This window comes from Pelophylax lessonae, assembly GCF_965119305.1.
Source record: "Pelophylax lessonae genome assembly, chromosome: 4".
Classification (NCBI taxonomy): domain Eukaryota; kingdom Metazoa; phylum Chordata; class Amphibia; order Anura; family Ranidae; genus Pelophylax; species Pelophylax lessonae.
In genome coordinates this window covers 448,917,062-448,944,066 of record NC_138771.1, presented here as the reverse complement: position 1 = coordinate 448,944,066, position 27,005 = coordinate 448,917,062, and the positions used below count along the sequence as shown (strand labels likewise).

General features: G+C 43.6%; 1 protein-coding gene across 1 annotated transcript in view; it reads right to left on the bottom strand.

Moving 5' to 3' along the window:
* The window catches only part of LOC309552694 (E3 ubiquitin-protein ligase RNF213-like), a gene marked incomplete at its 5' end in the record, with an annotated part of 1,269,694 nt that overhangs the window by 1,207,992 nt on the left and 34,697 nt on the right, over nucleotides 1-27,005 (bottom strand). The window contains one exon of the mRNA XM_082253620.1: nucleotides 19,951-20,147. Coding sequence (XP_082109746.1) covers nucleotides 19,951-20,147 — 197 coding nt within the window. The remainder of the gene's footprint in view (nucleotides 1-19,950; nucleotides 20,148-27,005) is intronic.

The following is a 27,005-nucleotide window of genomic DNA, read 5'->3' as shown; positions in this document are numbered from 1 at the left end:
TGTGGCTCCCAATCACCTGGTCTTGAATGCCTCCCTGTTACAATACCCTATGAAGTGATACCTGGCGGTCTCCTTACTTTGTGTCAAGCGTTTAGTGGCCTCTCCATTAGGTAGGGTGGCCATCGCAATCTGGTAAGCTGCTATTGGTGTGCTGTTCCTTCCACGGGTGATCCTTTTTTGCTAAGAAGTACAGATTACATCCACATGCTGGGACTTTTGGTTTCTTCTCTGCACAAGTGTTTTGTTTCCTTCTTCATTTAAGAACTAGCATATGGACTTCACATTGTTTTGCTTCACTGCTATGTATATTGTCTTTTGATTTTCAACTGTGGATAGCGCTACACATTTATGTTATAAACTAAAACATTTTTCAAAGAAACCAATAGGAATAGTTATATTCCCACTGCCAGTTGCCACCACCCAAAATGGTTGGGGGGGGGGGGAATACCGAAAGGGCAATTGATGCACATTAGGGGGAACTGTAAACATATATAGGATTATGTTGAACAGTCCAATGTGCTAGTTAATAGGTTCAAAGAAAAAGGCTATGATAATAGTACCATGGTATTTATTCAGAATAAAGTTAAAATATGGGCAAAAGGAGATATTAGCAATAAAACTTAAAGAAGTAGTCAACGTAGGGGAAATGGCCTTTTTAACTAGTTTCAATCGACAGTATAAGCGGTTTGAAGTGTGCATAGACGATGAAAGACTGCACTCTGACTTTAAATGGTAAACAATTTATTGGTCAGGGTTGCAGACAAATTCAGAGACTGGACCGTGGTTAACGCGTTTCACAGAATAAGATCAGCTTAGTCGTAACCATAGAAATACACAAATGGAATGGCTGCTCAAATAGTGTCGGAACACCTGAAAGCTACTCACGCAATTGCAGGCAATTTGAACAGTTGATGATCTGCGTGTCTCCTGCAGCCAAAATCCCCACAAACCGCAAAGTGAAAAGCAAATTAAGTGAAAACAGATGAACGTGCAAATATAGGAAAGAAAAGGGGAAAAAAAAAGGCAAAAAAAAAAAAAAGGGGGAAAGAAACAAATGAGAAAAAAGAAGAAAGTAAAAAGAGAAAGAAAAGAAAAACTTTCCACCACATGTATAAGATTGTAAAAGTAATAGCAATATAGTACATACATACAAATGCACATTCTTATCTTGTGGCTAAAACAAAGAGCCACATACAAAATAAATGGGAAAAAAAATGTGGTAATCTCATACAGTATTTCATATAAAAACTCGGGGCATAATATCATCAAGAGGGGAAAGAATACTCTAACATAAGTAGGAATATAATAAGAGTAAAAAGACATAAGAAAAAGTTGTGTGAAAAGGTAAAAGATGAGAATTGGTATTTCTATAGCGATGCGTATATGTTCTCACATATACAGTATCTCACAAAAGTGAATACACCCCTCACATTTTTGTAAATATTTTAATATATCTTTTCATGTGACAACACTGAAGAAATTATACTTTGCTACAATGTAGTGAGTGTACAGCTTGTATATCAAAATAACTCAACACACATCCATTAATGTCTAAACTGCTGGCAACTAAAGTGAGTACACCCCTAAGTGAAAAGGTCCAAATTGGGCCCAATTAGTATTTTCCCTCTCTGGTGTTATGCGACTCGTTAGTGTTACAAGTTCTCAGGTGTGAATGGGGAGCAGGTGTGTTAAATTTATTGCTTTCACACCCTCATACTGGTCACTGGAAGTTCAACATGGCACCTCCTGCCAAAGAACTCTGAGGATCTGAAAAAAATAATTGTTGCTTTACATAAAGATGGCCTAGGCTATAAGAAGATTGCCAAGACCCTGAAACTGAGCTGTAGTATGGTGGCCAAGACCATACAGTTGTTTAAGAGGACAGGTTCCACTCAGAACAGGCCTTGCCATGGTCAACCAAAGAAGTTGAGTGCATGTGCTCGGCGTTATATCCAGAGGTTGTCTTTGGGAAATAGACGTATGAGTGCTGCCAGCATTGCTGCAGAGGTTGAAGGGGTGGGGGGGTCAGTCTGTCAGTGCTCAGACCATACGCCGCACACTGCATCAAATTGGTCTGCATGGCTGTCATCTCAGAAGAAAGCCTCTTCTAAAGATGATGCACAAAAAATCCTGCACAAAAAAGCCTGCAAACAGTTTGCTGAAGACAAGCAGACTAAGGACATGGATTACTGGAACCATGTCCTGTGGTCTGATGAGACCAAGATAAACGTATTTGGTTCAGATGGCGTCAAGTGTTTGTGGTGGCAACCAGGTGAGGAGTACAAAGACAAGTGTGTCTTGCCTACAGTCAAGCATGGTGGTGGGAGTGTCATGGTTTGGGGCTGCAAGATGCTTCCGGCATTGGGGAGCTACAGTTCATTGAGGGAACCATGAATGCCAACATGTACTGTGACATACTGAAGCAGAGCATGATCCCCTCTTATCAGAGACTGAGCGGCAGGGCAGTATTCCAACATAATGACCCCAAACAAACCTCCAAGACAATCACTGCCTTGCCAAAGAAGCTGAGGGTAAAGGTGATGGACTGGCCAAGCATGTCTCCAGACCTAAACCCTATTGAGCATCTGTGGGGCATCGTCAAACGGAAGGTGGAGGAGAACAATGTCTCTAACATCCACCAGCTCTGTGAAGTTTTCATGGAGGAGTGGAAGAGGACTCCAGTGGCAACCTGTGAAGCTCTGGTGAACTCCATGCACAAGAGGGTTAAGGCAGTGCTGGAAAATAATGGTGGCCACACAAAATATTGACACTTGGGGCCCAATTTGGACATTTTGACATCGGGGCGTACTAACCTTTGTTGCCAGCGGTTTAGACATTAATGGCTGTGTTGAGTTATTTTGAAGAGACAGCAAATGTACACTATTATACAAGCTTTGCACTCACTAGGTTACATTGTAGCAAAATGTAATTTCTTCAGTGTTGTCACATGAAAAGATATAATAAAATATTTACAAAAATATGAGGGGTGTACTCACTTTTGTGAGATACTCTATATATATATATATATATATATATATATAGACGAGCACATGCGCATCTTATAATGAAATACATATGTAGTGTCAAACGTTATCAAAAATGATCAAAAAACTCATCTAGAAAGCTCATTTAAAAAAACCTATTGACCTTGTACAGTATCGCACAGTAAATACAGTAGAGACATGAAGAAAAATATATATATTTATTTATATAAAACAAATGATGAATCTAGTTATACCATTGTTTCCAATGAAAGAAACAACACTGAAATTGTGTCACCAAGGTCCTTTAGAGAATTATGTGCCATTGTAGATATGGATGACTTGGCTGCGGAGAGTTTTATTGTGGCAGTTAATGAAGAGGAAAGTGCTTGTGGGGTTACTATTTGAGTACCCTCACTTTTTTATCCTATACAGTCCCGCACCTGAAATGGATACCTTTCAAAAACTAGTAGAGCATGACCTCTTTGATTTAGCCTCCCGCACTCCTATCTAATGGTAGAGAAGACAATTTGTCAGCTATTGAAAGGAAAGTTCTGCATTCTCTGCTAAATTATATATCTGTAGCACCCTCCTAGGTAGGTGCTAGGAAAACTATAAGGGGAGCCCTGTCTGTTAAAGAGGTGCCTGATTGTTCAGCTAGGCTGTCATGTGTTTCCAGGTGTGTCTGTTGAGCTTGGGGAGTCTCCCCACTGTATCCAAGAAGGCTCTTGGACAGTGGAGGGAACCTGACCAATAGCACACCAGGGCTTGTATCTATCCCAGAGGGCAGAATCTGCTGCAATGCATCCTGGGAGGGGGTATAAGTCTGAGGGGAGCACATGACAGGGTGTGGTATGGTAAACTGCCCAGGAGTCTGCCTAGGAAAGGGGACCACTCCAGAAGGTCAGAGGGATCTGGGAGCCAGCTAACCAGTAAAGAAGGCTTAGAAAGGGGGTGCTAGAGTCTAAGCCCTGAAGATAAGTGTGTGAAAGAGGGTGCCCATGCAGGCCCTAGGGCGTACAAGTGTTCAGCAGTGCAGCAGTGATAAAGTAGTTACCTCAGGGAGTTACCTCAAGGAGTGCTAAATGGAGCTTCAAAAGGACTTTAAGTCACATGGAGGTGATTGGAAGTCAGTTCAGTGTTAACAGGCAGCAAGCCAGTGTTAACCAGCGTTAGCCAATGTTGACCGGCATCAAGCCAGCATCAAGTCAGTGCCAACAGGCATTTTTTTCAGTTGTCCCAGTTAAATTGTGCATAATTGAGCCAAAGGAGTATCCCACTCATCCCTTCTCCTATCCAAGTTCTCAATAAATATAAAAACCCAAAAATACTGGACTGGTCATTGTTTGTGCTCACATTTGGAGAAACACGCACAAAGGTACTTTTGTTGCACCCGGTGACCCAGGCTGGTTGTTAATGGCAACGGACGCAACAGAAAGTCAAAATCTCCATTTTTGTGCCCGGAACTTTACTTTAAAACCCAAGCCAATTGTGAGGTCAGCTCTGTAGGAGACAGGGAGAGTGGGATGAAGATTGATGTGCACATGGAAGGTTGCCCTGTGGCAACAGAAATGTTCCAGTCAGACAGTGGTGGAAACCTTCTTCTTCAGTTATGAGATGTACTCTACTATCAAGTATTGGAAAGCAGGGAAGAAGTCTGTCAGTGAATAAAAGCTGCAGCTGCTTAACAGAGAAAGGTCCCGGGGGGGGGGGGGGGACCAAGAAAATGGTGGCCAGGGGCATGTGGAGCAGAGTGCCAGGGGCCAGGTGTGTGTGGAGGGTATATGGACTGATGTTGACCGTGCTTATGACAGCAGGACATTTGTTCTATACAGCGATTGCAGTGATACTGTGAAGATTGCAGTCGGTCATGCCGGGAGGGGCAGTGGGACTATCTTCGGAGACAGTATAGTGGGCCTTACTTGCACATGTGTAGGGGAGAGGACTGTTGACTGTGCATGTGACAGCGGGTCAATTCTCTTGCCTGGCAAAGAGGGACAGCTGGCTCCGGGAGAGGGAGGCGCAGCTGGGGCCCTGTTGCAAGTAAAAAGAGTGGATGCATGTCTGGCGAGGGACATGGTCCACTTTGCAGTAACTTCCCTGTGGGCTAGAGAGAGAGCAAGGCATGGGAAGGGTTACTGCACCGTGCGGGAAAGCGCAATCCACAAAGCACTGCCTAGCAGGAGGAGCCACCGCGAAACAAGGAGAATGGGTGGAGACATCGGTCACGCCCAGCCAATCAGGAGCAGCTAGGGGAGTCCATAGAATACCCCCTTCGGGTGTGACGGAGAGGGAGACACGTGTGAGAGGAAGCAACATGGAGCTTGCTGGAGAGCAGAAGTGCGCAACCGTGATCGCGTCACCTGTTGGCGGAAAACCTGCTGGGCAGACACAGGGGCAGATCAGAAAGCCAAGCCAAACCTTTGTCTGGGATATGGGCATCTGAATGGTGCCTGAAGGAGGACTCGTGCTGTGCACGGGAGGAGGCCTGGAGTATCTTGGCACGGTATGTCCTCAGTGTACCTGTAATACTATGACCGTACAAGCGTGGAGTCAATGTTGGCAATGCGGCTATCTGCTCCTATGGATGGAAAGAAGGGAGGGCCGACCCAAACATATGTGTGTCCTGGGAGTCCGGGCTCACACGGGAGGTGACATGCACGGAGTCCAGGTTCCTCCGCGGAGGAGGGAGGGGCATGGTGCGAGTATTGACGAAGCTGGAGACCATGCAGTCTGACAGTGGTTCAGTTTTAAGAGTATGAGGGATTGTCACTAGCATCCCTAGGGAGAGGGTGCATACCAGTCCAGCAGGCGGGAAGTGGCCGGAGGATGCACCAGTGTCCACTGCAGTAGAAGCAAATTCTGCCCATGTTCCTATCTCAAGCCAAAAATCTCTCACGGCCATCAGGTCCTCACCAACTAATCACAGTAGTGAGGAAGAGACTGGGCTCGTTAATGTGGGGTCTCACTCATTTCAATAGTATGGATCCATTTCAAAAGTATGGATCCGTTGAAGAGGGGATCAATGATTGGGGATCCACCGATGAGACAGAGTGGGATTGGAGTTCGGAAGCTGAGAGCAGCTCACCAGGCCCTGAAACCATCATTATACCAGATAAGGAGACTCAGAGTCCATAGAGAGAGAGGAGCTGGCCCAAATGTTGGGGTTTTGTGAGGCCCATACCAAAAGGGTCCGAGACCTAGCCCCACCCACTAACTATGCTCGGGCTCAGGATCAGAATGAGGCCTACAGCTCAGAAAATGAGGCCTACAGAAAAGGAGACCCCCTTTTCTTTACCTGGGAGAGGTAATAGGAAGACCCTCCCCAGGTTGTCTCGAATGCAAAGGTGGATGCAATGCAAAGTGGCATTGGAGTACGGATATGATTTTCCATATGCTCCTAGGGAGGTCATGGTGATCACTGAAGAGAGAAGAGAGTTCTGGTGTGATGAAGCAATATGGGAGTTTCTTTGTCCCTAAGCCTTACAGGGACTCACCCAGACCTGACCTCAAAGAGAAATTTAACACAGTCAAGACACAATGGCTGCTTGAATGATCCATTTATATTGACAGAGTGGAGGCCCGTTGTCCAGATGGATCGGGCCAGGCTTGGTCCATTTGAGTGCGGGACAGTCAGTGTCCCCCACAAAGAGTATAATTTCTAAACGGATCGTCTTCATCTGCAAAACTGTATATTTAAGGCTAGCTGGCCATAGCAAGAAAGAAAAATATAATGCTGAGTTACAGTTACTGTTCAGTTACAATTGTTTATTTTAATGACCCCTTGGGCCATCAGGCCAGGGTCCTAAAGAGATACTTTAAACCTTACAGATCTATTATGCCAACGAGCCATGATCTCTTGGATTACAAATATTATTTGAAAAACCACCAAGTTTCAACAAGAAAGAAAAACGGGTGACCGTCGCTACATTGGGCGGTGCACCCAGGTGGGGGGGTGCTCTGGAAGACCCCTTACATTTCGCTGACTCAGCAGTATTGCCAGACACTCAGCCTCCAGTGGTTTGCCCTGTTTCAAGGGGGAGAGGTGCTCAGAGTGACAGCAGGAAGATGCGGTGTCTAACTTCTCCAAGGACTCTGCATAGGTAGTCAGTGATAGGGCACAGATTCCCCCCAGGAGGAGGGGGGGAATTGGATCCAGCGTTTCAAGCACTGAATGGCAGAGGAGTCAGGGAGTGGAGTGAGGAGGTCGCCCCTGCAGGGAGGGTCTTCTCACTCAACTGTTCAGATAGTCAGTTCTGTGATAGTCAGTTCTGTGATTGTTGTATGTATGCAGTGGGACTAACCTTTTATTTCCTCTACAGGTGGGCTCACGGTAGAGATAGTCAGAGAGTTTGTTTGCTAAAATCCCCACCAAGCGGATTTGTGTGTGTGTGTGTGGGGGGGGGGGGTGCATTCATCCATGCACCTTAAACTGTTTGTATATTTGTACAGCATACAGATGTCTATATATTTTTTCACGTAAATTTGTACATTCGTTTCTTCCCTTTTCCCCCTGTCCCCCTTTCCAAGTTTGTTGGGATACTCCTGATTTTTTGGCAGATTTTTCTAGGAGGGGGCTGCCTCAGAGCCAATGGGGACATGGCTCATGTTTGGTGGGGAGTGGATGTAGCACCCTCCTAGGTAGGTGCTAGGAAAACTATAAGGAGAGCCCTGTCTGCTTATCAGAGGGGCCTGATTGTTCAGCTAGGCTGTCATGTGTTTCCAGGTGTGTCTGTTGAGCTTGGGGAGTCTCCCCACTGTATCCAATGAGGGCTCTTATTGGACAGTGGAGGAGACCTGACCAATAGCACACCAGGGCTTGTATCTATCCCAGAGGGCAGAATCTTCCGCAATGCATCCTGGGAGGGGGTATAAGTTTGAGGGCAGCACCTGACAGGGTGTCTTTGGTGAGAAGCAAAGTCCCAGGAAAAGGGTGACGGCTGTCTCTTCTCCTGTCAGCGTGAGGAGGGGAGCACATGACAGGGTGTCTTTCCCGTGAATGCAAATAAAGGAAATATCAGCGCACGGAAACACAAAACAAAAATTTATAGCTGCTGAACACTCAGGTCAAACTAGAACACCGGTATGCAGAACTTAATAGAATAATAGTGCAGCGCTAATAATCAAATGTAGATAAATTGCAGAAACATGATGAAATGATGAAAGATAAGTCCATGCAATGCCCGTGAGGTAAGGGTGAGGAAAGGGGTCCTAGATATAACAGTTGGTGCTCTTAGTGCACTGATATCCACCACCTTCTAAGTTGGCCTCTCACCTTTAAACCACTTGGATAAAGCATATATCTCCTCTCACAGAAAGCATTCCTAGATCGGACTTCCACTTTAAAAGGGCACAACAGGAAAGCCCCAATCAGAAAACGCTCCAAGCCAATGTACACTTCCTGGATCAGCTCCACACATTCACTGGGCGGGTCGGGATGCACCAACTCCTGGTTACCGAACTGGCTGGAAAGTGGGTGATGCCTCAGGTGGGGCCTTTTTATAGGGCAGTAGAGGTGGCCCAGGGTTCACACACACTTTGGGGGTTCCAAGTAATTTTCTCTCAGTGCGGTCACACACAAAGTGTGTGTGACCCCTGGGCCACCTCTACTGCCCTATAAAAAGGCCCCACCTGAGGCATCACCCACTTTTCAGCCAGTTCGGTAACCAGAAGTTGGTGCATCCCGACCCGCGTTTTCTGATTGGGGCTTTCCTGTTGTGCCCTTTTAATGTGGAAGTCCGATCTAGGAATGCTTTCTGTGAGAGGAGATATATGCTTTATCCAAGTAGTTTAAAGGTGAGAGGCCAACTTAGAAGGTGGTGGATATCAGTGCACTAAGAGCACCAACTGTTATATCTAGGACCCCTTTCCTCACCCTTACCTCACGGGCATTGCATGGACTTATCTTTCATCATTTCATCATGTTTCTGCAATTTATCTGTCTTTCCCGTGAAGCAGAGTCCCAGGAGGAGGGTGATGGCTGTCTCTCCTCCTGTCAGCGTGAGGAAAGGTCCTTGGCAGTCAGCCTGGAGGACAGAAGGTTGAGCTGAGCTGCAGAGAGGGATCCAGTGTGCTGTGGACCAAGTGGAGCTGCTGGGCAGAGGTTTCCAGGAAAGCAGTGTCGTGAGTACTGTAAACTGCCCAGGGGTCTGCCTAGGAGAGGGGACCACTCCAGAAGGTCAGAGGGATCCGGGAGCCAGCTAACCAGTAGAGCAGGCTTAGAAAGGGGGTTCCAGAGTCTAAGCCCTGAAGATAAGTGTGTGAAAGAGGGTGCCGGTGCGGGCCCTGAAGCGTACAAGTGTGCAGCAGTGATATGTAGCTACCTCAGCAAGGAGTGCTAAAGGGAGCTTCAAAAGGACTTTGAGTCACATGGAGGTAATCAGAAGTCAGTTCAGTGTTAACAGGCAGCAGGCCAGCGTTAGCCGGCATTGACCGGCATCAAGCCAGCATTAAGTCAGCGCCAATAGACTTTTTTTTTTTTTTAGTTGTCCCCTTTAAATTGTGCATAGTTGAGCCAAAGGAGTATCCCACTCATCCCTTCTCCTATCTAAGTTCTCAAATATAAAAGATACTGGATTGGTCATTGTTTCAGTGCTCACATTTGGAGAAACATGCACAAAGGTACTTTTGTTGCACCCGGTGACCCATATCCAGCAAAACAGCTGGGAATCCTGCTACATATCTATCACAATCCAAAATGCAGACAAGGGTGGTGTGGTAGTAGTTCCAGATTCGGATACTTATAAACATGAAGCACTTAGACAATTATCAGAAGCACATACTCTACTTTGAAGTCTGACCCTGTAAAGAAATATAAAAATGTCTTTAAGATCATTAATAGACAGAGGCACCAGTTTGGGAGTATTGAGTTTGAAAGAATCAGGAAATTCTGGTATTAAGTTCTCTATCACACCCATCTTCCATCACCTCCCTAAAGTACACAAAGGCACTAATCTGGTTCAGGGGAGACCCATTGTCTCCGGAATTGGGTCACTAAATGAATGTTTAGGGGAGTGGGTGGATGGTCAATTGCAGCCTCTTGTACACACTCTTCCTGGCTATTTGAGAGATACTAATCATCTCTTAAATATTATGGACATTTTTGAATGGGAAAAAGAGTTTGTGTGGATCACATGTGATGTTTGCAGCTTATATTCTTCCATCCCCCATGATTTAGCCCTAGAAGCCATTCAGTTCTCTCTTGCACAATACACTTGCTTCTCTCAAGAAGTAAGACCCTTCATTTTAGAAGCTCTGAAATATTTACTAGGGCATAATTATTTTCTGTTTGATGGGGTTCACTATCTCCAAAGGTGTGGGGCAGCCATGGGGGCCAAATTTTCGCCCTCTCTCGCCAACCTCTACATGGGAGATTTTTGGAGACGGGAACCCCTTTAGAGACCAGATCACCTTGTACTTTTGGTATATAGATGATCTGGTCTTTTTTATGCCATCGGAGTGTGGATTTGTATCAGTTTCTACAATATTTGAACAACAGCCCACTTAATCTAAGATTTGCAGGATATCAGGATCCCAATAAAATACATTTTCTGGATGTCACATTGGAGCATCATGAAAGTTGCATTGTCACCCATCTATTTAGGAAACCTTTGGCTGGAAACAGTTTATTACATGCTAAATCGAGCCATCCATTCCATACCATCAAAGTTATACCAGTAGGTCAGTTCCTTAGGCTTCGCAGAATATGCAGCGATGTCTCTACATTTAAAATGGAGTCTTGTCTTCTCTATGAATGGTTCATTGCCAGAGGCTATCCAAGGTGGTCCCTGGATAGGGCTTATAGGATAGCCCTAAATAGAGATAGAAATAGTCTGCTTGCAGGAAAACAGGACCGTATTCAGAAAAGTTCCAGTAGACACTTCAAAAAACTGGATACATCCATTACATTGGCTCTTCCCTTCAGCTTAGAATTCAAAAACATCAAACATATTATCAATAAACATTTACCTGTGTTATATAATGACATTTGTGCACAGGTTTTGGAAAATTAGGTCAATGTGGTGGCCAAACAGGCTAAAACGTTAGATAATTTTGTCACAAAGTTTCTTTACATCCACCAGAAATAAAATATAAAATCCACAAAATCTTCTACATGGTTACATTTTAAAGGAAACTTTAAAGAGGAAGTAAACTCTCCTCTGCAACTTTTACCTATAGGTAAGCCTATGATAAGGCTTACCTATAGGTACTGTAAATATCTCCTGAACATGTTCCGTTTAGGAGATATTTACCTTACATGCAACCAGTGACGTCACTGGCGCATGCGCTCTGAAGGAACAGCCGCTGGTGCCGTTTCTTCAGAGCCCCGTACCGTGACCGTCGGCTCCCCCGCGCGTGCGCGGGAGTGACGTCACCGCGGCTCCGGCAAATCAGATGGCCAGATGCCGCGATCCCGGAAGACGGGTGACTGGACATGTCGCCCATCATACAGGTAAGCGGGCGGCACGGCGGGGGCTCGTTCTAAGGTAAGTATTTCATAATGCGGTGTATACTAGCTCATTATGGGTTTCTCTTTCAGGCTGCAAAAAAAAAAAAAATTGTATGGGTTTACAACCTCTTTAAATGTGGCATGAAAGATTGTCTGACCTGCCCGCATGTTTTGCAGGGTGACACGTTCTCATCTACAACATGCAATAAAATTTACAACATCGACAATTTCTTTAACTGTAATACAAAATTCTTGATATATTTGATTACATGTAGAGTGTGCACAATATGTGGGCAGAACAACCGTAAAACTTAAGGAGAGATTTAGAGAGAAACCTCAGCGATATCAGGGGGTGTAAATCAACTAATGTAGACTGACACTTTAATGGAGAACATGGAGATCTTTCACTAGTACTAGTACAGGTCATTGCACAGATCAAAACTCCTTGCAGGGGAGGAGATGTATTTTGCCTCCTATGCAAAAGGGTGGTGTTCGGGATTTATAAATTACAGACTAGATAATCTAGGGGACTCAATTTTGAGTGGGATGTCACTCATTTTTATGAGTGACATCATTTTTCATTGTATATCATATTGTAAGTTTATTCCCTTATAAGCAACTTCTAAATGCATATTCTCTCATTTACAATTTTGTCCGACTGTATTATGTAGTTTTTAACGGGAAATGAGACAGAGATGAAGACTCAAGTACAGACACCCAGGATACTTTACAGATATATATTTTTCTTCATGTCTGTACTGTATTTACTGTGCGATACTGTACAGGGTCAATACGTGTTTTGGCCAATTTTATTAAGAGACAAAACGCTTAAGTTTCCTGCCCAAAAAACCTAGAATTATATACCGTAGACCCACTAATCCAAGGAATAAATTAGCTCCAAATATTCTTGGCCCAGCAAAGAACAAATAACATTTTTAGATAAGACAGGAATTTTTCTATTGCAAAAGATGTAGAGCCTGTAAGACTGTGAATAAAAAAAGAAAAAAAAAATATCATCATTTAAGTCTAATAGTACAGGAAAACATATAAAAAAAAAAGAAAAAAAAGAAATATATAACGTGTCAGTCTACTCATGTAATCTACCTGATAACTTTCCATGTGGGTTACAGTACATAGGCCGCACCACTAGGAAGTTGGGTATTAGGATCAATGAGCATGTGAACAATATAAATAAAGGTTTCCCAAAACATAGTCTGTCTAACAATTTTAGGATCCATCACAATAGGGACCCCAGTTACATGTCCTTTTGTGGCATTGATAGGATTGAACAACATTGGAGAGGGGGCAACATGACTCAAAGTTTCCCAAAACATATGCAGATGATATGCTTTTTACTCTTACAAAACCCTTAATCTCCCTTCCGAACCTATTGCAGGAGTTTCGCCAATATGGAGCACTATCCAATTTAAAGATCAATTTGGGCAAGTCTGAGGCTATGGGAATAGGGATACCTTTGCCACTTATAACACAATTACATACTAATTTCAATTTAAAATGGACAAGAGTGGCTTTAAAATACCTGGGGACTCTGCTGCCCCCAGAACCTTCCCAGGTATATACACTTAACTTTCCACCACTTTTGAGTAAAATAAGCGATCAATTGCGCAGATGGCATACTGGAATGAGTTCTTGGTTCGGACGATGCAATATACTCAAAATGACTATTCTCCCGAAATTCCTGTACTGTATATACTTCAGGCTTTGCCCATTTCGATCCCGTCTGGTTACTTTAGACAGATACAGATAGTATTTTCGAGATTTATCTGGGCTCAACGGAGACCAAGATTACAGAAATTACTACTCTCTCTACCCAAAAAGAATGGAGGATTAGCGGTACCAGATCTGTCGAAATACTATCAGGCGGCACATCTAAGTAGATTTATAGATTGGTGTCGTCATACTGAGACTAAAATTTAGCCTAATATAGAACAGGCACAATGCAAAATACCATTGAACAGGTCACCATGGTGTATGGGTTTTCTGCCCAGAGGTATGATGCGACACCCGACAGTGGGGACAACAATTCGGATATGTGCAAAACTCTTCCTTAAACTAGCCCTCTCCACAATATACTCGCCACTACTACCTATATTGGGGAATCCACAGTTTGCCCCGGGGTATCAGGATAGTTTTTTCCGTAGTTTGAGGAATACGGGGGTATTCCAGGCTTCTCATTTTCTGGAGTCTGGAGCTTGGGTGTCGGTAAATACTCTGACTGTTCCGGGAGGGAGATATGGATTAGACCCTTGGAGAGCACTTAAATTAAAGCATTTTTTACAATCCTTACCCCCTCCTAAAGAATACGATAAACCACTCACTTTCTTTGAGAATATTTGTCTATAAACAGGCACGATACCCCATTTACTCTCAAAGACTTATTCTTTGATAGTCACTCCGACCCCAGAGTATAGACCTCAATGTATTACCAACTGGGAGAAAGAACTGAACTATAAATTTACAACAAAACAATTACAACATATAATAAAATTTACGTTCAAATCCTCTATATGTACACAAATTCAGGAGACAAATTATAAACTATTGTCTAGATGGTATTATACGCCGACACGCCTTCATGCAATTTTGCCACAAATGTCGGAAAGATGTTGGCGATGTCAGGAAGAAAAAGGGACCCTATTACACATCTTCTGGAAATGCCCTAGGCTGGAGGGGTTCTGGAGGCAAATACGGGAGGTATCTCAGAAATTCACTGAATATATAATACCAGATGAACCAGTTTTTCTACTTTTCCATGCCGCGGATATATCAGGCAGACAATACAAACGATCAATTATACGCCACTTCTTAGATTCTGCTAAGGCGTGTATTCCTCTGCGATGGCGACATTCTAATTCCCCGACCATTAACATGTGGAGGGATAAAGTAGAAGAAATAAACAAGTTCGAGGACCTGATCCTATCGGCACAAGGCCGACATGAACAATATACCAAAAAATGGGCATTGTGGAATCAGTTTATAATCTCAGATGAAGGGAAAACTATGTTTGTAGATCCTTAAATGGGGACATAAATGGGAGAGTGATTGGTGAGATCAGGGAGAAGAACTTCTCCCTGATCTCGCCGTTCAGAGCTGAGATCAGGGAGGAAAGCTAGCCAGTCAGAGTAAAATCAGCACACATACACTTGTTAGGCACATAGTTAACCCCTTAATTGTCCTCCTGATCCCCCCCCCCTCGTTACCCAGCCAGTGATGTTAGTACAGTGATAGTGTACAATGTCATCATTGAGTCAGTTAGTGTCCCTCCCAGCCAGTGTCAGTTAACGCCAGTCGCTGATTGCCTGCCACACTATCACAGTGACACTATAAGTCCCTGATCACCGCCATTACTAGTATAGTGTCTGTCCTGAATTTATATCCTGGCCATGGTCAGAACTATACTAGAGTCCCCAAAAGTATAGTGTCCCCAAAAACACAGTGTTAGCAGGATCAGTCCTGATTACTTCCAGCACTTGCATTTAGGCCCCCCCTCTCCTCCCCAAACAAGTACAGTGTCAGTAAAAGTTTTCTGATGACTGGCACCTCTGATACATTGTCAGGCCTGATCTTTGCTAGTACAAACGTAATTTTATTTCTGGCATGCAAGCAGTACCTGATTGCTAGCCAGGATTTTCTCATCATCACAATTAGGTCCCTGTAAAGTTATGGCCCAAAATGTCCCAAAAAAAGTACACTAGTGAGGAGACTAACAGGATTCTGAGCAAGACAGATGAGAGTGAAGGGGAAGCCTCACTGTTAGAGTCTGTCTCAGAATATGAACCTATAGAAAGCAGCAGCACACTGAAAGCTAGCTTGGACAATGATGAAGAGGTTCCTGCTAAAATCAGGCATATCCCGACTCCCTATTGCTGAATTGCTAGAAACACATGATTATACTGAGATGCAGCAGGGCGCAAGTAGTAGCGTTGCACTACTTTTTTGTGATCTATCAAGCACCAGCTATGTAGTACATTCTGCCTTTTTAGACACCTGCACTACAGTACTTCAGGTGAAGTGGCTAGCATCAGCAGTGCAGTACAATTGCCTTAGACTTTTTTTGAGCTGTTTTTCACTGAATTTCACTGAATTTGTACAAAAAGGGGCAACCACCCCAACCTATAACTGGCCTTTGCAGCAAGGTGCACATGGAAGGGCAATGCACACTACAAACAAACAAAAGATTTCCCAGCACTTACCAGCCAACCTGCAAAACAACCAAATTGGCCCTGTCAAACTGTTTATGTTAAAAACAGGGTTTTGTTTGCACACATTTGCAAATGCATGCATAAGCCAAACAAAACATCAAGGGACCTCTGTATATACTGCTGTTCTAACTCAAAATTTTCAAAGCCTCCATAGTAGGAGCACATATAAGAATGAATAGATTAAGGGCAGGTATGCCTGGAGGAAGCCCACCCCTCCATAAAAGCACAGGGACCCACGTGACACCCAGCAAGTGCACAATGAAAGCGAAGGCATCCAGTGCGTCCCTGCACCCAATTCATTCAACTGTACAAAAAAGTGCAGCAACCCCAACCTATAACTGGCCTTTGCAGCAAGGTGCACACTGAAGGGCAATGCCAATGAATTGGGTGCAAGGATGCACTGGATGCCTTCACTGCCATTGTGCTTTTGCTAGGCATCACGTTAGGGATAGACTGATATTTTCTTTTGTTGCCGATACCGATATTTTGGCCATCGCATATCAGTATCGGCCGATATGGGCCGATATTTTGTACATCCTATGTCAGGGTCCGAGACTAGTCTTCTCCTCCTCCAAACAGCACTGCTGGCAGATCGGTATCTCTCACCCACTTGCCGTAAGTGATACCCGGGTGACACCGCTCCATTCGGCATCCACTCAATACCGCACCGTCTCTCACTCGCTCCATTTCCCACCCACCCGATACCGATCCGTCTCTCACCCACTTGCCGTAAGTGACACCCGGGTGATACCGTTCGGTCCGGCATACGATCTCGGAGGTCACGTGGTCACGCCGGGTGATACCGCTCCGTCCGGCATACGCACGTGACCTCTGAGATCGTATGCTGGATGGAGCGGTATCACCCGGCTGTCACTTACGGCAAGTGGGTGGGAGATGGAACGGGTGAGAGATGGAGCGGTATTGAGTGGATGCCGAACGGAGCGGTATCACCCGGGTATCACTTACAGCAAGTGGGGGAGAGACACCCATCTGCCAGCAGATCTGCTAATGTGGAATTGCTTATATCTTTAATTTGTACATATGTGAGTGACATATTCAATAACATTTGTAAATGGAATTATGCTATGTAACATCATTTTACCCTTACATGAGCAATATTTGGAATATCGGCAATATCGGCCAGTTCCAAGGCCAATACAGATATATCGGAAAAAGTCAATATCGGCCCTTCGATAATCGGCTTGTCCAAAAATCGCTTGATCCCTACATCACGTGCGTCCTTGTGCCTTTAAGGAGGGGTGGGCTTCCTCCTGGCAAACCTGCCCTTAATCTATCCATTCTTATATGTGCTCCTACTATAGAGGCTCTGGAAATGTAGAGTTTGGACTGCAGTATATGCAAAGGTTCCTTGGGATCGGCTTACACATATATTTGCAAATGTGTGCAAACAAACCCTTTTTTTAACATAAACTGTTAGAGATGGTTAATTTAGTTGTTGTGCAGACTGGCTGGTAAGTGTTCATAGGAATCTTTTGTTTCTTTATGATGTGCATTTCTCCTTCCATTTGCAGCTTCCTGCAAAGGCCAGTTATATATTGAGGTGGTTGCCACTTTTTTTGTATAGGTGAGCTACTGTATGCCTTTAATTAAATATTCACCCTATGTATAAAGCTTAAAAAGTGGACATTCACGCAGTGAAGATTATATTTCCTGACATTTGGCAACATCTGTTCTTCAATAGAAAGTCTTTACTGTAGCATGCACGCTATTTGACTAAATAAATTTACAGCAACGGGAACATTAATAAATGCATATGCCTCTTTTTAAGAGATATTAAATCTCCAATCTATGTGCCGTTCTGATTCACAGTCAAATCCTATTTGCTGTGCTCTTAATTTTTATGATGATGTAGCCATTTTCAGTTTTATGATGATGTAGCTATTTTCAGTTTTTGTAAAAGAATTTTGAATAGGGCAATATTTAAGCACAATAATTGCGAACCCTGAGAGCCTCCTTGTGACTAAAGTATCTACTATTCAGTTGCAAATGTTAGATGTGCTCTTGCCATGAAATTACATTTATATACATGACACACTGGTTTTTACAGTCTCCTTCCCCTTTCTACTGCTGTTAGCTTGCAGGATCAGTGCCAATGTTCCTGATCAGCCTGGAGGAGATGTGGTGGTGCTTCGTTAAGACCCTGTTCACACTGGAGGATGGACCAGCTTGCGATTAGATGCATAAGACCCAGAGGGGGTTCCTCGTGATTAGCTGTGGGCAGGAAGAGGGAGACTAACAGCCCCCATAACCATTTGCAGCTAATCGCAGAGATCCCTCACTGGGTCTTCTGAATCTAATCGCAAATGGCCCCATTTGCAAGTGTGAATGGTGCTTAAGTCATATACAGGGTGGATTACCAAGTTGATAATAGAAAAATCCAATTCTCCAACTGGTCTGCCTACACTGTTAACACTAGCAGTGCTGTTTGGGGCAGGAGACAGCTGATGATGGTTTCATGTCATGTTAGAAGGCTACTAGGGATATTGAGAGGTCTGTCATATGCTGTAATTGCGGTCAACTCCTTCACACCAGCCCTAAACCCTCCTATCCTTTACAGCCAAGGAAGCTGTTAGACACATCACGCCCCATTCACACCTGAGCATAGTGGGAAGATGTGTGTTTTTTTGCGCGTTAATGAGCATCACTCTTACGCTTGAATGGTCTGCCCTACGCGTAGCAAATTCCTCAAAGTAGCACAGAACCTTTTTGGTCTCTTTGATGATCTGGTACAGAAATATAAATGCCATCTGCGACCAGTCTCTATTTACAACAGATTTGCAAATGGTACTACATAACACTACATAATTCTGTAAAACAAACCAGTTGAAAAATGCAATAGAATAGTGCCTTGCAAGGGGTTCATTGATACAAACCTTGAGACTACAATGATAAATGCCCAATGTTTCCTTTTCTCTATTTATTGGAGAAAGAGAGTAAAGGATCAGGTTTTGCACAGTGATCCTTTGTAATAGCCTGTGATTGGCTATTACAAAGGATCACTGTGCAAAACCTGATCCTTTACTCTCTTTTCTCCAACGAATGGAGAAAAAACATTTGGCATTTATCATTGTAAATGAGCCAGTCCTCCTGGCTCCCAATCATTAGTACCAGATCAAGAACTGTCGATGATAGCAAGGTCTCCATACTGGGAGCATGCTATGGAGTGCAATTTCAGCACCAATACAGGAGTGCGTATGTCTAGTGCTTTGAAAAAAAGGGGTTAAACTGTCAAATTATTGCTATTTATACTCAAAATTTGTTTTCAGTAATGGTTCTGTACTTCTATGGTAATGGTTTTTGAATGAAAAACCTGTTATGTGGATACCAACCCACGTACCCTTAAGCATTTGAACATGCTTTGAGAGGGATTCCATTGTAAAAGGGTACCCCCTCCTGAACCACCTGTGTCCAGCACACCTGACTCTTAAGTACCCCATTGCCCAGGAGTGGGTGCTGATAAGGGTGGGGGCTTATCTGCCACCTACCTGCCTCCATAGGTGGCAGTAGGTGGTCACCCTCAACCTGGTCAACTGGTTTAGGGGTTCCTTGAATCCAACCACTTGAATCAGATCATTGTGCGTGCCGGTATGAAAATAAAAATGTAAAAAAACATGTTTGTTTATATTTTTACTAATGTTTGCATCCAGGCTCATGTGATATTTAAATGTGTCCTGTGGTGGGGCCCTTCTTCAGAGACGGAGCACATCCCACTTATAAGGGAAGAAGATTCCTTCACTGGTACACTTTTAAGTGTGCAGGAAATACAGGACACTCCCTCAGAGTTCCCTGTGACATCACTGCCCATATGTGGTATTGGTTCAAGCAAGAACTTGCCTATATTTAGTCTAAGCTTAAATATGGCCAGGGATGTCACATGGAACTTTGGAGAAACATAGGACTTTCCCACACACTTTGTGCTGGTGACAGTGATCATCAGGATAAAAGAGAGAATGAATTTACCTAGTGGAGACACAGAAATTAAAACCTGACATGAGGTTCTAGCCCCTCACCATTCTATGAAAAATAAAGACAAGTCTAGGCTTTACATAGATGTTAACTATTACGATAAGTGTACTGCATACAAAAGGGAAATAGCCTAGGTTCACACTGAGTGCAGGTTTCATGTCAAATCTGCCCGATGCGAATTAGGTGGGTGGTCATAATGTTATGGCTGATCAGTGTATAGGTTTATTTGTAGATGATATAGGACTGTGCAAAAGTCCACAGTTAAACTCCTACACTTTTGAAAAGCATTAAAATTAAAATGTTATATTACCTTGTGCGTAGACTAATTTGCTGTGAATATACAGACAGCGGTTTATGTATGAATTGGCTTGACCATAATGGATGTACTCGTAATCTTCCTCTCCAGATTTCCGTATAATCAAATATTTGTAAGGGATGCACTTGTCCAAACAGTCCTTAGAAATCAGGGCATGTCCTTCATATAGGAATCCAAGGTCTTTGATGTTTCTTTAAAAAAAAAAAAAAGTAATTCCTAACACTTTTATAAATGTATTAACAAATTAAACTAACCACCATTATTTATTTAGCTATTGCTATGTAAATATCTTAACCAAAAGCAAAAATTAAAGCCTAACTTCTGACAAAATATTTTTTTATGTTTTGTTTTGTATAGATCGGTAGATCGGCTTTCAATCTCCCCGCTTACAGAGTAGTTGAGCTTTAGAAGCTGTGACTATAAAAGAGCAAATAGCAAAGGCCTAATCAGGAGTGCTGCCTGTGGTCTCTATGCAGCTGATTTTATCCCATAACCGATTTATCATGCCTTGTTTAGCACTGTGCCTGTGTTTGGAGATGGACATCTTCAAAAGCAAAAAGCATTTTTCTAAAACTTTAAAGGAGAAGTTTAAGTAGTTAAAAAAACAAAAAAAAAAAAAAAAAAAAACATTTATACTCGCCTCCATGCTACAGCATCAGTCTGATGCTGCAGCTTTCCCCTGCCAGCCCTAAAACTTTGCGATCGCTCAGTTCTCAATGAGTGCTGACTGTCAGTCATTGCCCTCTGCTCTGCCCTGCCGGCACTCAGTGGAGCTCCAAGCTAGGAAGGGATCTGGAGAAGCTGGCTCTGGCTCTCAGCCGCACATTGAGAGACTAAATCAACTATCGACTAGGCATCTGGATGGATCCCGACAATATGGTCAGAATCCTTCTTGGGTCTGGAGGCGGCTCTGTGACTTCAGCTGACAGTGAGCTTTAGCCTGCTGTCAGCTGATTCTGGGTCACAGGAGAAAAAAAGTAAGTGCAATCCTCTGACCCACAAGAAAAGTATGGCCAAAAAAATATTTTATGTATAATCTCTTTTTACTAAAGGTTTTCAGGTTACAATAAAATAATTTCCAAATGAGGAAATGGCATAATCAGGAAAAAAATCAGACATATTGATATGGGTTGCACAAAAGTAGTGAGGTCCAGTGTCAAACTAGAATGTGCATTGGTAAAACTGAGGGGTTCACAGACAATGACCAGTATATAGTTCTGCATCATGGAAGACCATAAGAACAGCCCCTTAATTCAGGAGTGGAAACATTTTCTGCCAGACAAACAATTACTACAGAGAGGTCCAGAATGTGAGCCCAATCAGGGGTTACCAGCAGGAGTTATATTATAAGAGATGAGGAACATGTGACATGCATAAGTATCATGAAATAATTACAAAAGAAAAGAAACAAAAACCATGGTAGGTACACTAATCGTGAACCCAGAGAAGGAACAAGGAGAAGGGACAAAGAAAGGAGGGTGGAAGAGAAGAGCGGGAACGGATTAAGAGGAAAAAAAAAAAAGTGAGAGGGAAAAGGGAATATGGAAGGGAGGGGGAAGGTAGGGTAAAGAGGAGAAAAGGCAATATATGGCTCTGTTCACAGGGTGGAAGGACTGGTCAGAGACAAGGATAAGGGAGACTACTCCTAATAAGTATTGTGAAAAAACATCAGGGGTTCAGAAAAATTCCCATTGGAGCCAAGCGACAGGTAGTCTCTCGAGAGGTTTTTCCTCAGCGCATATCATTTGTTCCATAGAGTGTAGATCACTCATTTCACAAACCCACTCTGACATAGGAGAGCAGATCGGTTTGTGCCAGTTCCGAGTTATCACAGTTCTGGCGACCATAATCATGTCTCAGGAGTAGCATATTGGATAGTATGGATGTGTCTATGATCTAATTATAAATCTGAAAAATTTTGGACCAGAAGGAATCTACCAGTGGGCAGTCGGCCCAAATGTGAACCTTAGTACCTGGTGATGTGAGGCATTGCCGAGAGGAGTCTGGGTGCGGGGATCCAAGTCACATCTATACCAGGGGGAAGACATTATTTTGTAATTGCTTTCCTGATGTGTAGCTGACATGGAAAGATTATGTGTTAGTAGAAAGGATTTGATTCAGGATTTGGGGAAAGGTTTTCCTGTTATTCAGGATTGTGTGCAGTTGGGAAAACATTTTACTGGCAAGGAAGTGAGGGAAATTCTTCAAAAGGAAATCAGACAACAATACAATGCTAGATGGGTTCTTGCATTCTCCTACTTAACCTAACCCCTTTGCACCGACTGCCTCCTGGCCCTTTAGGAGTTCTAAAACCCGAGCGGCAGAGTCGGGCATTTGGGTCATATGACCACTGTGACTGGCTGTCACAGTATGCATCAGGAGCTTACAAACCCCCCTTTCCCAGCTACCGTGCAGGAAGCGCACTCTCAGCAAGGTAGTTGATTTAACAGGGTCGCATATATGGCTGGCACAAAGAAGTTAAAAAGCATCTGCTATCTGTGTTTCTGCTGGCATGTTTCCTTCACTTCTTATGTGGTAAAACGGTTGTCATATGTACACTGAATAAGGGGAAACTCATTTACACTTGTGGTTGGGGAGCGGGGAGCTATAAAAACATGTGGTTGAGGGGTGTTTTTACCACCTCCCAGCTGCTCCCCCTTAAGCTGCTAAGGCACATATGCTGTGGAAGTAATGCTTTGTATTGGATGTGGCAAGCAGTACTGTGACAGAACATCTAGCACCCAGCTTGGCTGCCACTGTCAAGATACAGCTTCCTGCAGTCTGGAACCAGGAACCAGGTATTATAGTGGAAGATTCCACCCAGAACTAGACGACACTAGCTTAGGTGCAAACTGGAACTCACTTGACACACATACTTTATACCCCTCAGGACGACAAACTGGAACTCGCTTGACACACATACTTTATACCCCTCAGGAGGACATTCCCCTCTTGCATGACAATGTAAACAGTAATAAGCAGCCAACGTAAACAATGATCTAATTAAACAGTAAGCTACTTAACAATTAGTCACCTAGACAAGCCTAGGTGCTAAACTAGAGAAACTTAACATAAATAAATCCCCGGGACCGGATGGCTTGCACCCAAGGGTTCTAAATGAGCTCAGTCAGGTGATTGCCAGACCATTATTCTTGATCTTTAAGGATAGTTTACAGACAGGTATGGTGCCAGCTGATTGGAAAAAAGCCAACGTGGTACCAATATTTAAAAAGGGGCCGAGATATATCCCGTGTAACTATAGGCCGGTCAGCCTAACATCAGTAGTCTGCAAAATTTTGGAGGGGATGATAAGGGACCACATACAAGACTTTAGTAATGAAAACGGTATTATAAGTAGTAATCAGCATGGATTCATGAAAAATCGTTCATGCCAAACCAATCTATTAACCTTCTACGATGAAGTGAGCTGCCACTTAGATAAAAGTAAGCCTGTGGATGTGGTGTATCTGGACTTTGCAAAGGCCTTTGACACCGTTCCCCACAAACGCTTACTGTACAAACTAAGGAAGGTAGGTATGGACCATAAGGTGAGTACCTGGATAGAGAACTGGCTCCAGGGGAGAGTACAGAGGGTGGTGATTAATGGGGAGTACTCGGATTGGGCGGGTGTGGAAAGTGGGGTCCCCCAGGGTTCTGTCCTGGGACCAATCCTGTTTAATTTATTCATAAATGATCTAGAGGAGGGGATATCTAGTACAATCTCAGTATTTGCAGATGATACTAAATTAGGCATGCCAATATCTTCTATGCAGGATGTGGAAATCTTGCAAGCAGACCTGAACAAAATAACGGGGTGGGCAACTACATGGCAGATGAGATTTAATGTAGAAAAATGTAAAGTAATGCACTTGGGGGCCAGAAACCAGAAAGCAAGCTACTCACTAGGGGGGGAACCTCTGGGTGAGTCTAGGATGGAAAGGGACCTGGGGGTACTGGTAGACAACAGGCTTGGAAGTGGCATGCAATGCCAAGCCGCTGCAAGCAAAGCCAACAGAATACTGGGTTGTATAAAAAAGGGGATTCACTCCAGAAATAAAGAGATTATTCTTCCACTCTACAAGACTCTGGTCCGGCCACATCTGGAGTATGCTGTCCAGTTCTGGGCACCGGTCCTCAGGAAGGATGTGCTGGAACTGGAGAAAGTCCAGAGAAGGGCAACAAAAATAATTAGGGGAATGGAGGACATCGGCTATGAGGAAAGACTACAAGCACTGAACCTATTCTCTCTGGAGAAGAGACGCTTGAGGGGGGATATGATATCAATGTACAAATACTGTACTGGTGACCCTAGCATAAGGAACAAACTATTTAGAGTAAGGGAATACAATAAGACACGTGGCCACTCACTAAAACTAGAGGAAAGGCGGTTTAACCTTAAAGTGCGTAAGAGGTTCTTCACTGTAAGAGCGGTAAGGATGTGGAATTCTCTTCCGCAAGCAGTCGTATCAGCGGGGAGCATTGATAGTTTCAAAAAACTATTGGATGGACACCTTAAAGACCACAACATACAGGGGTATACAATGTACGGTTAAAAGCAAACACACACACATAGGTTGAACTGGATGGACTTGTGTCTTTTTTCAGCCTCACTAACTATGTAACTATGTAACTATGTAACTATGTAAGGTGACTTAGGTCAGTGCACACCCAGACAGTTCAGCACCAATCTACAGTCCTGAATACACAAAGTACATTACACATGCTGTCTTCAGGTGTTTGGCTTTTTGTAATCTGTCCACTAGACAAGTCATCATAATGCAATTATATAATGTTCCAACAGGCTGAAAAAGTGGAATTAATTTATCTTCATAGATTTCTTGTGGAATATTGTTGATAAATATTTCTGTCCCAAACAGAGAAGATTCTCCAACCCAGTCTGCAGGTGGGCCATTATATTTTTTCTGACCATTAACCTGTACAAGATTCAAGCGGAGTTCCGGCCACAAAATCGACATAATCAATTTTGGGCCATCTGCTTGCTCTTGGTCACCTGTAAAAGAAATGGATAGTTACAATTTTTTTTCTTTTGTTTACTTACCTTGTTATTGAAGAAAAATATACTCACCTTTCTTCCACTTCCTCCCTCTGCGGCCTGCGCCGTCACTTCCTCTTTGCATTGATTCCTGGGAGTTGAATGTCATCACTCCCAGGAATCAATGCGCCTGCACCGGCCCCGCTCGTCACTTCCGGTTCGGGCGCCTCACTCCCTGCTAAACAGCTTCTGGGCATGCCCAGAAGCTGTGGAGGGATGACGTGCGCGCACCAGAAGTGACAAGCGGGGCCGTTGCAGGCGCATTCTGGGAGAAGAGGACGCGCTGGCTTCAGCTGCCCACATCCGAGATGGCAGCGCTGGAGAAGAAATTTTCAAGGTAAGTATTTCTTCTAAAAGGTAATTGCGACCTGGGACAGATCAGAGGCTATCCATTGTGGAATGTACTAGCCCTGACTGTCCCGGGGGTATTTTTATTGAAAATACATTTTCGTGGCCGGAACTCCACTTTAATATCACATATTTGCATCCACACCAGAAGGGAAGCTTTGTCCTTATTCAATCTAAGCCTCGCTCTCAGCGTTCATAATGTTGTTGTCCGTCATTAGAGAATGATCTAATTCAGAGGCTGAACTGAGCTCTTTACTAGGGATGATCGAACGGTTTGGGTCGACCATCGGTTCGACCCGAACATTGACTGTTCGAAATTCGGCCGAATTCCAAACTTTTTGCGGAAAAAGTTCGGAATTCGGCAACCAGAACCGACCAAAATGCAATGGGACAGGAACTAGGCTTTAAAAGCCCGTGATTGGACCAGAACCATCAGTAAAAACAAATTGAGGGGCAGGAGGATGCTAGGAATGTTATTGGAGTGACTAGGGGGTCCAGAGTCCAATCAGTAGTGAATACGCCCCCCAGTATATAAGATAGCCCCGCCAAATCTCTAGCATTGTAATACAGGGATGTGTAAGAGAGTGGAAGCAGTTCGGTTACTCCTGCTTCAAAAGTGTCATTTAGCAATTATTAGTGTGAGGAAAGGGATATCTAGTGTAGTTAGGGTACTATTTTTCACTATAGTTAGATTCAAAAATATAGTTTCTGTAGGGAAAGTGTTAAGTGTCAGGGTGACCATAGTGTAGTGTAGGGTGAACTGACTCTTACTGCTATGGCAGGGTGACCAAACCCTTCCATGTCAGGGTGACCGCCATAGAAAAAAGATCATTTGTATTAGAATTGCAGTAGAACAGGCATATGGCTCCGCTCCTTTCACACCGTTTTTGTTGCAGGCGTTTATTGGTCTTTTTGTGGACGTCTTTGGGGGCAGGCAACTTCTGTGTAGGGGTATATACACACAAACACATGTATATATATATACACATACACATATATAGGTGTGAAAGTAGCTGAACCCTATGCCTGCGCTAATGAAATAATTTGCAGGCATAGGGCTTCGCTTCTATCACACCTATATGTGTGTATGTGTATAAATACATAAAACACCTGGGCGTTTTTGTTGCAGGCGTTTTTTTTGGGGGCATTTTTTGGGCGTTTTTGGAGGCAGGCATAACATCTGAACTTCTGTGTAGGGGTATATATACACACACACACATATATGTATTTATACACATACACATATATAGGTGTGAAAGTAGCAGAACCCTATGCCTGCGCTAATGAAATAATATGCAGGCATAAGGCTTCGCTCCTATCACACCTATATGTGTGTATGTGTATATATGTGTATATACATGTGTGTGTGTGTGTGTGTATATACCCCTACACAGAAGTTCAGATGTCATGCCTGCCTCCAAAGACGTCCACTAAAAAGCCCAATAAACGCCTGAAACAAACAAAAACGGCCAGGTGTGAAAATAGCTGAGCCATATGCCTGTTCTACTGCAATTCTAATACAAACGATCTTTTTTTTTCTTCTGGTTTTGGACATGCTACAGAGCTAAAACTTCACAGGTACACTTTTTAGACCCCCCCCCCCCCCCCCCCGACACTAAATCCAAAGAAATCTAATTTTTTTTTTTTT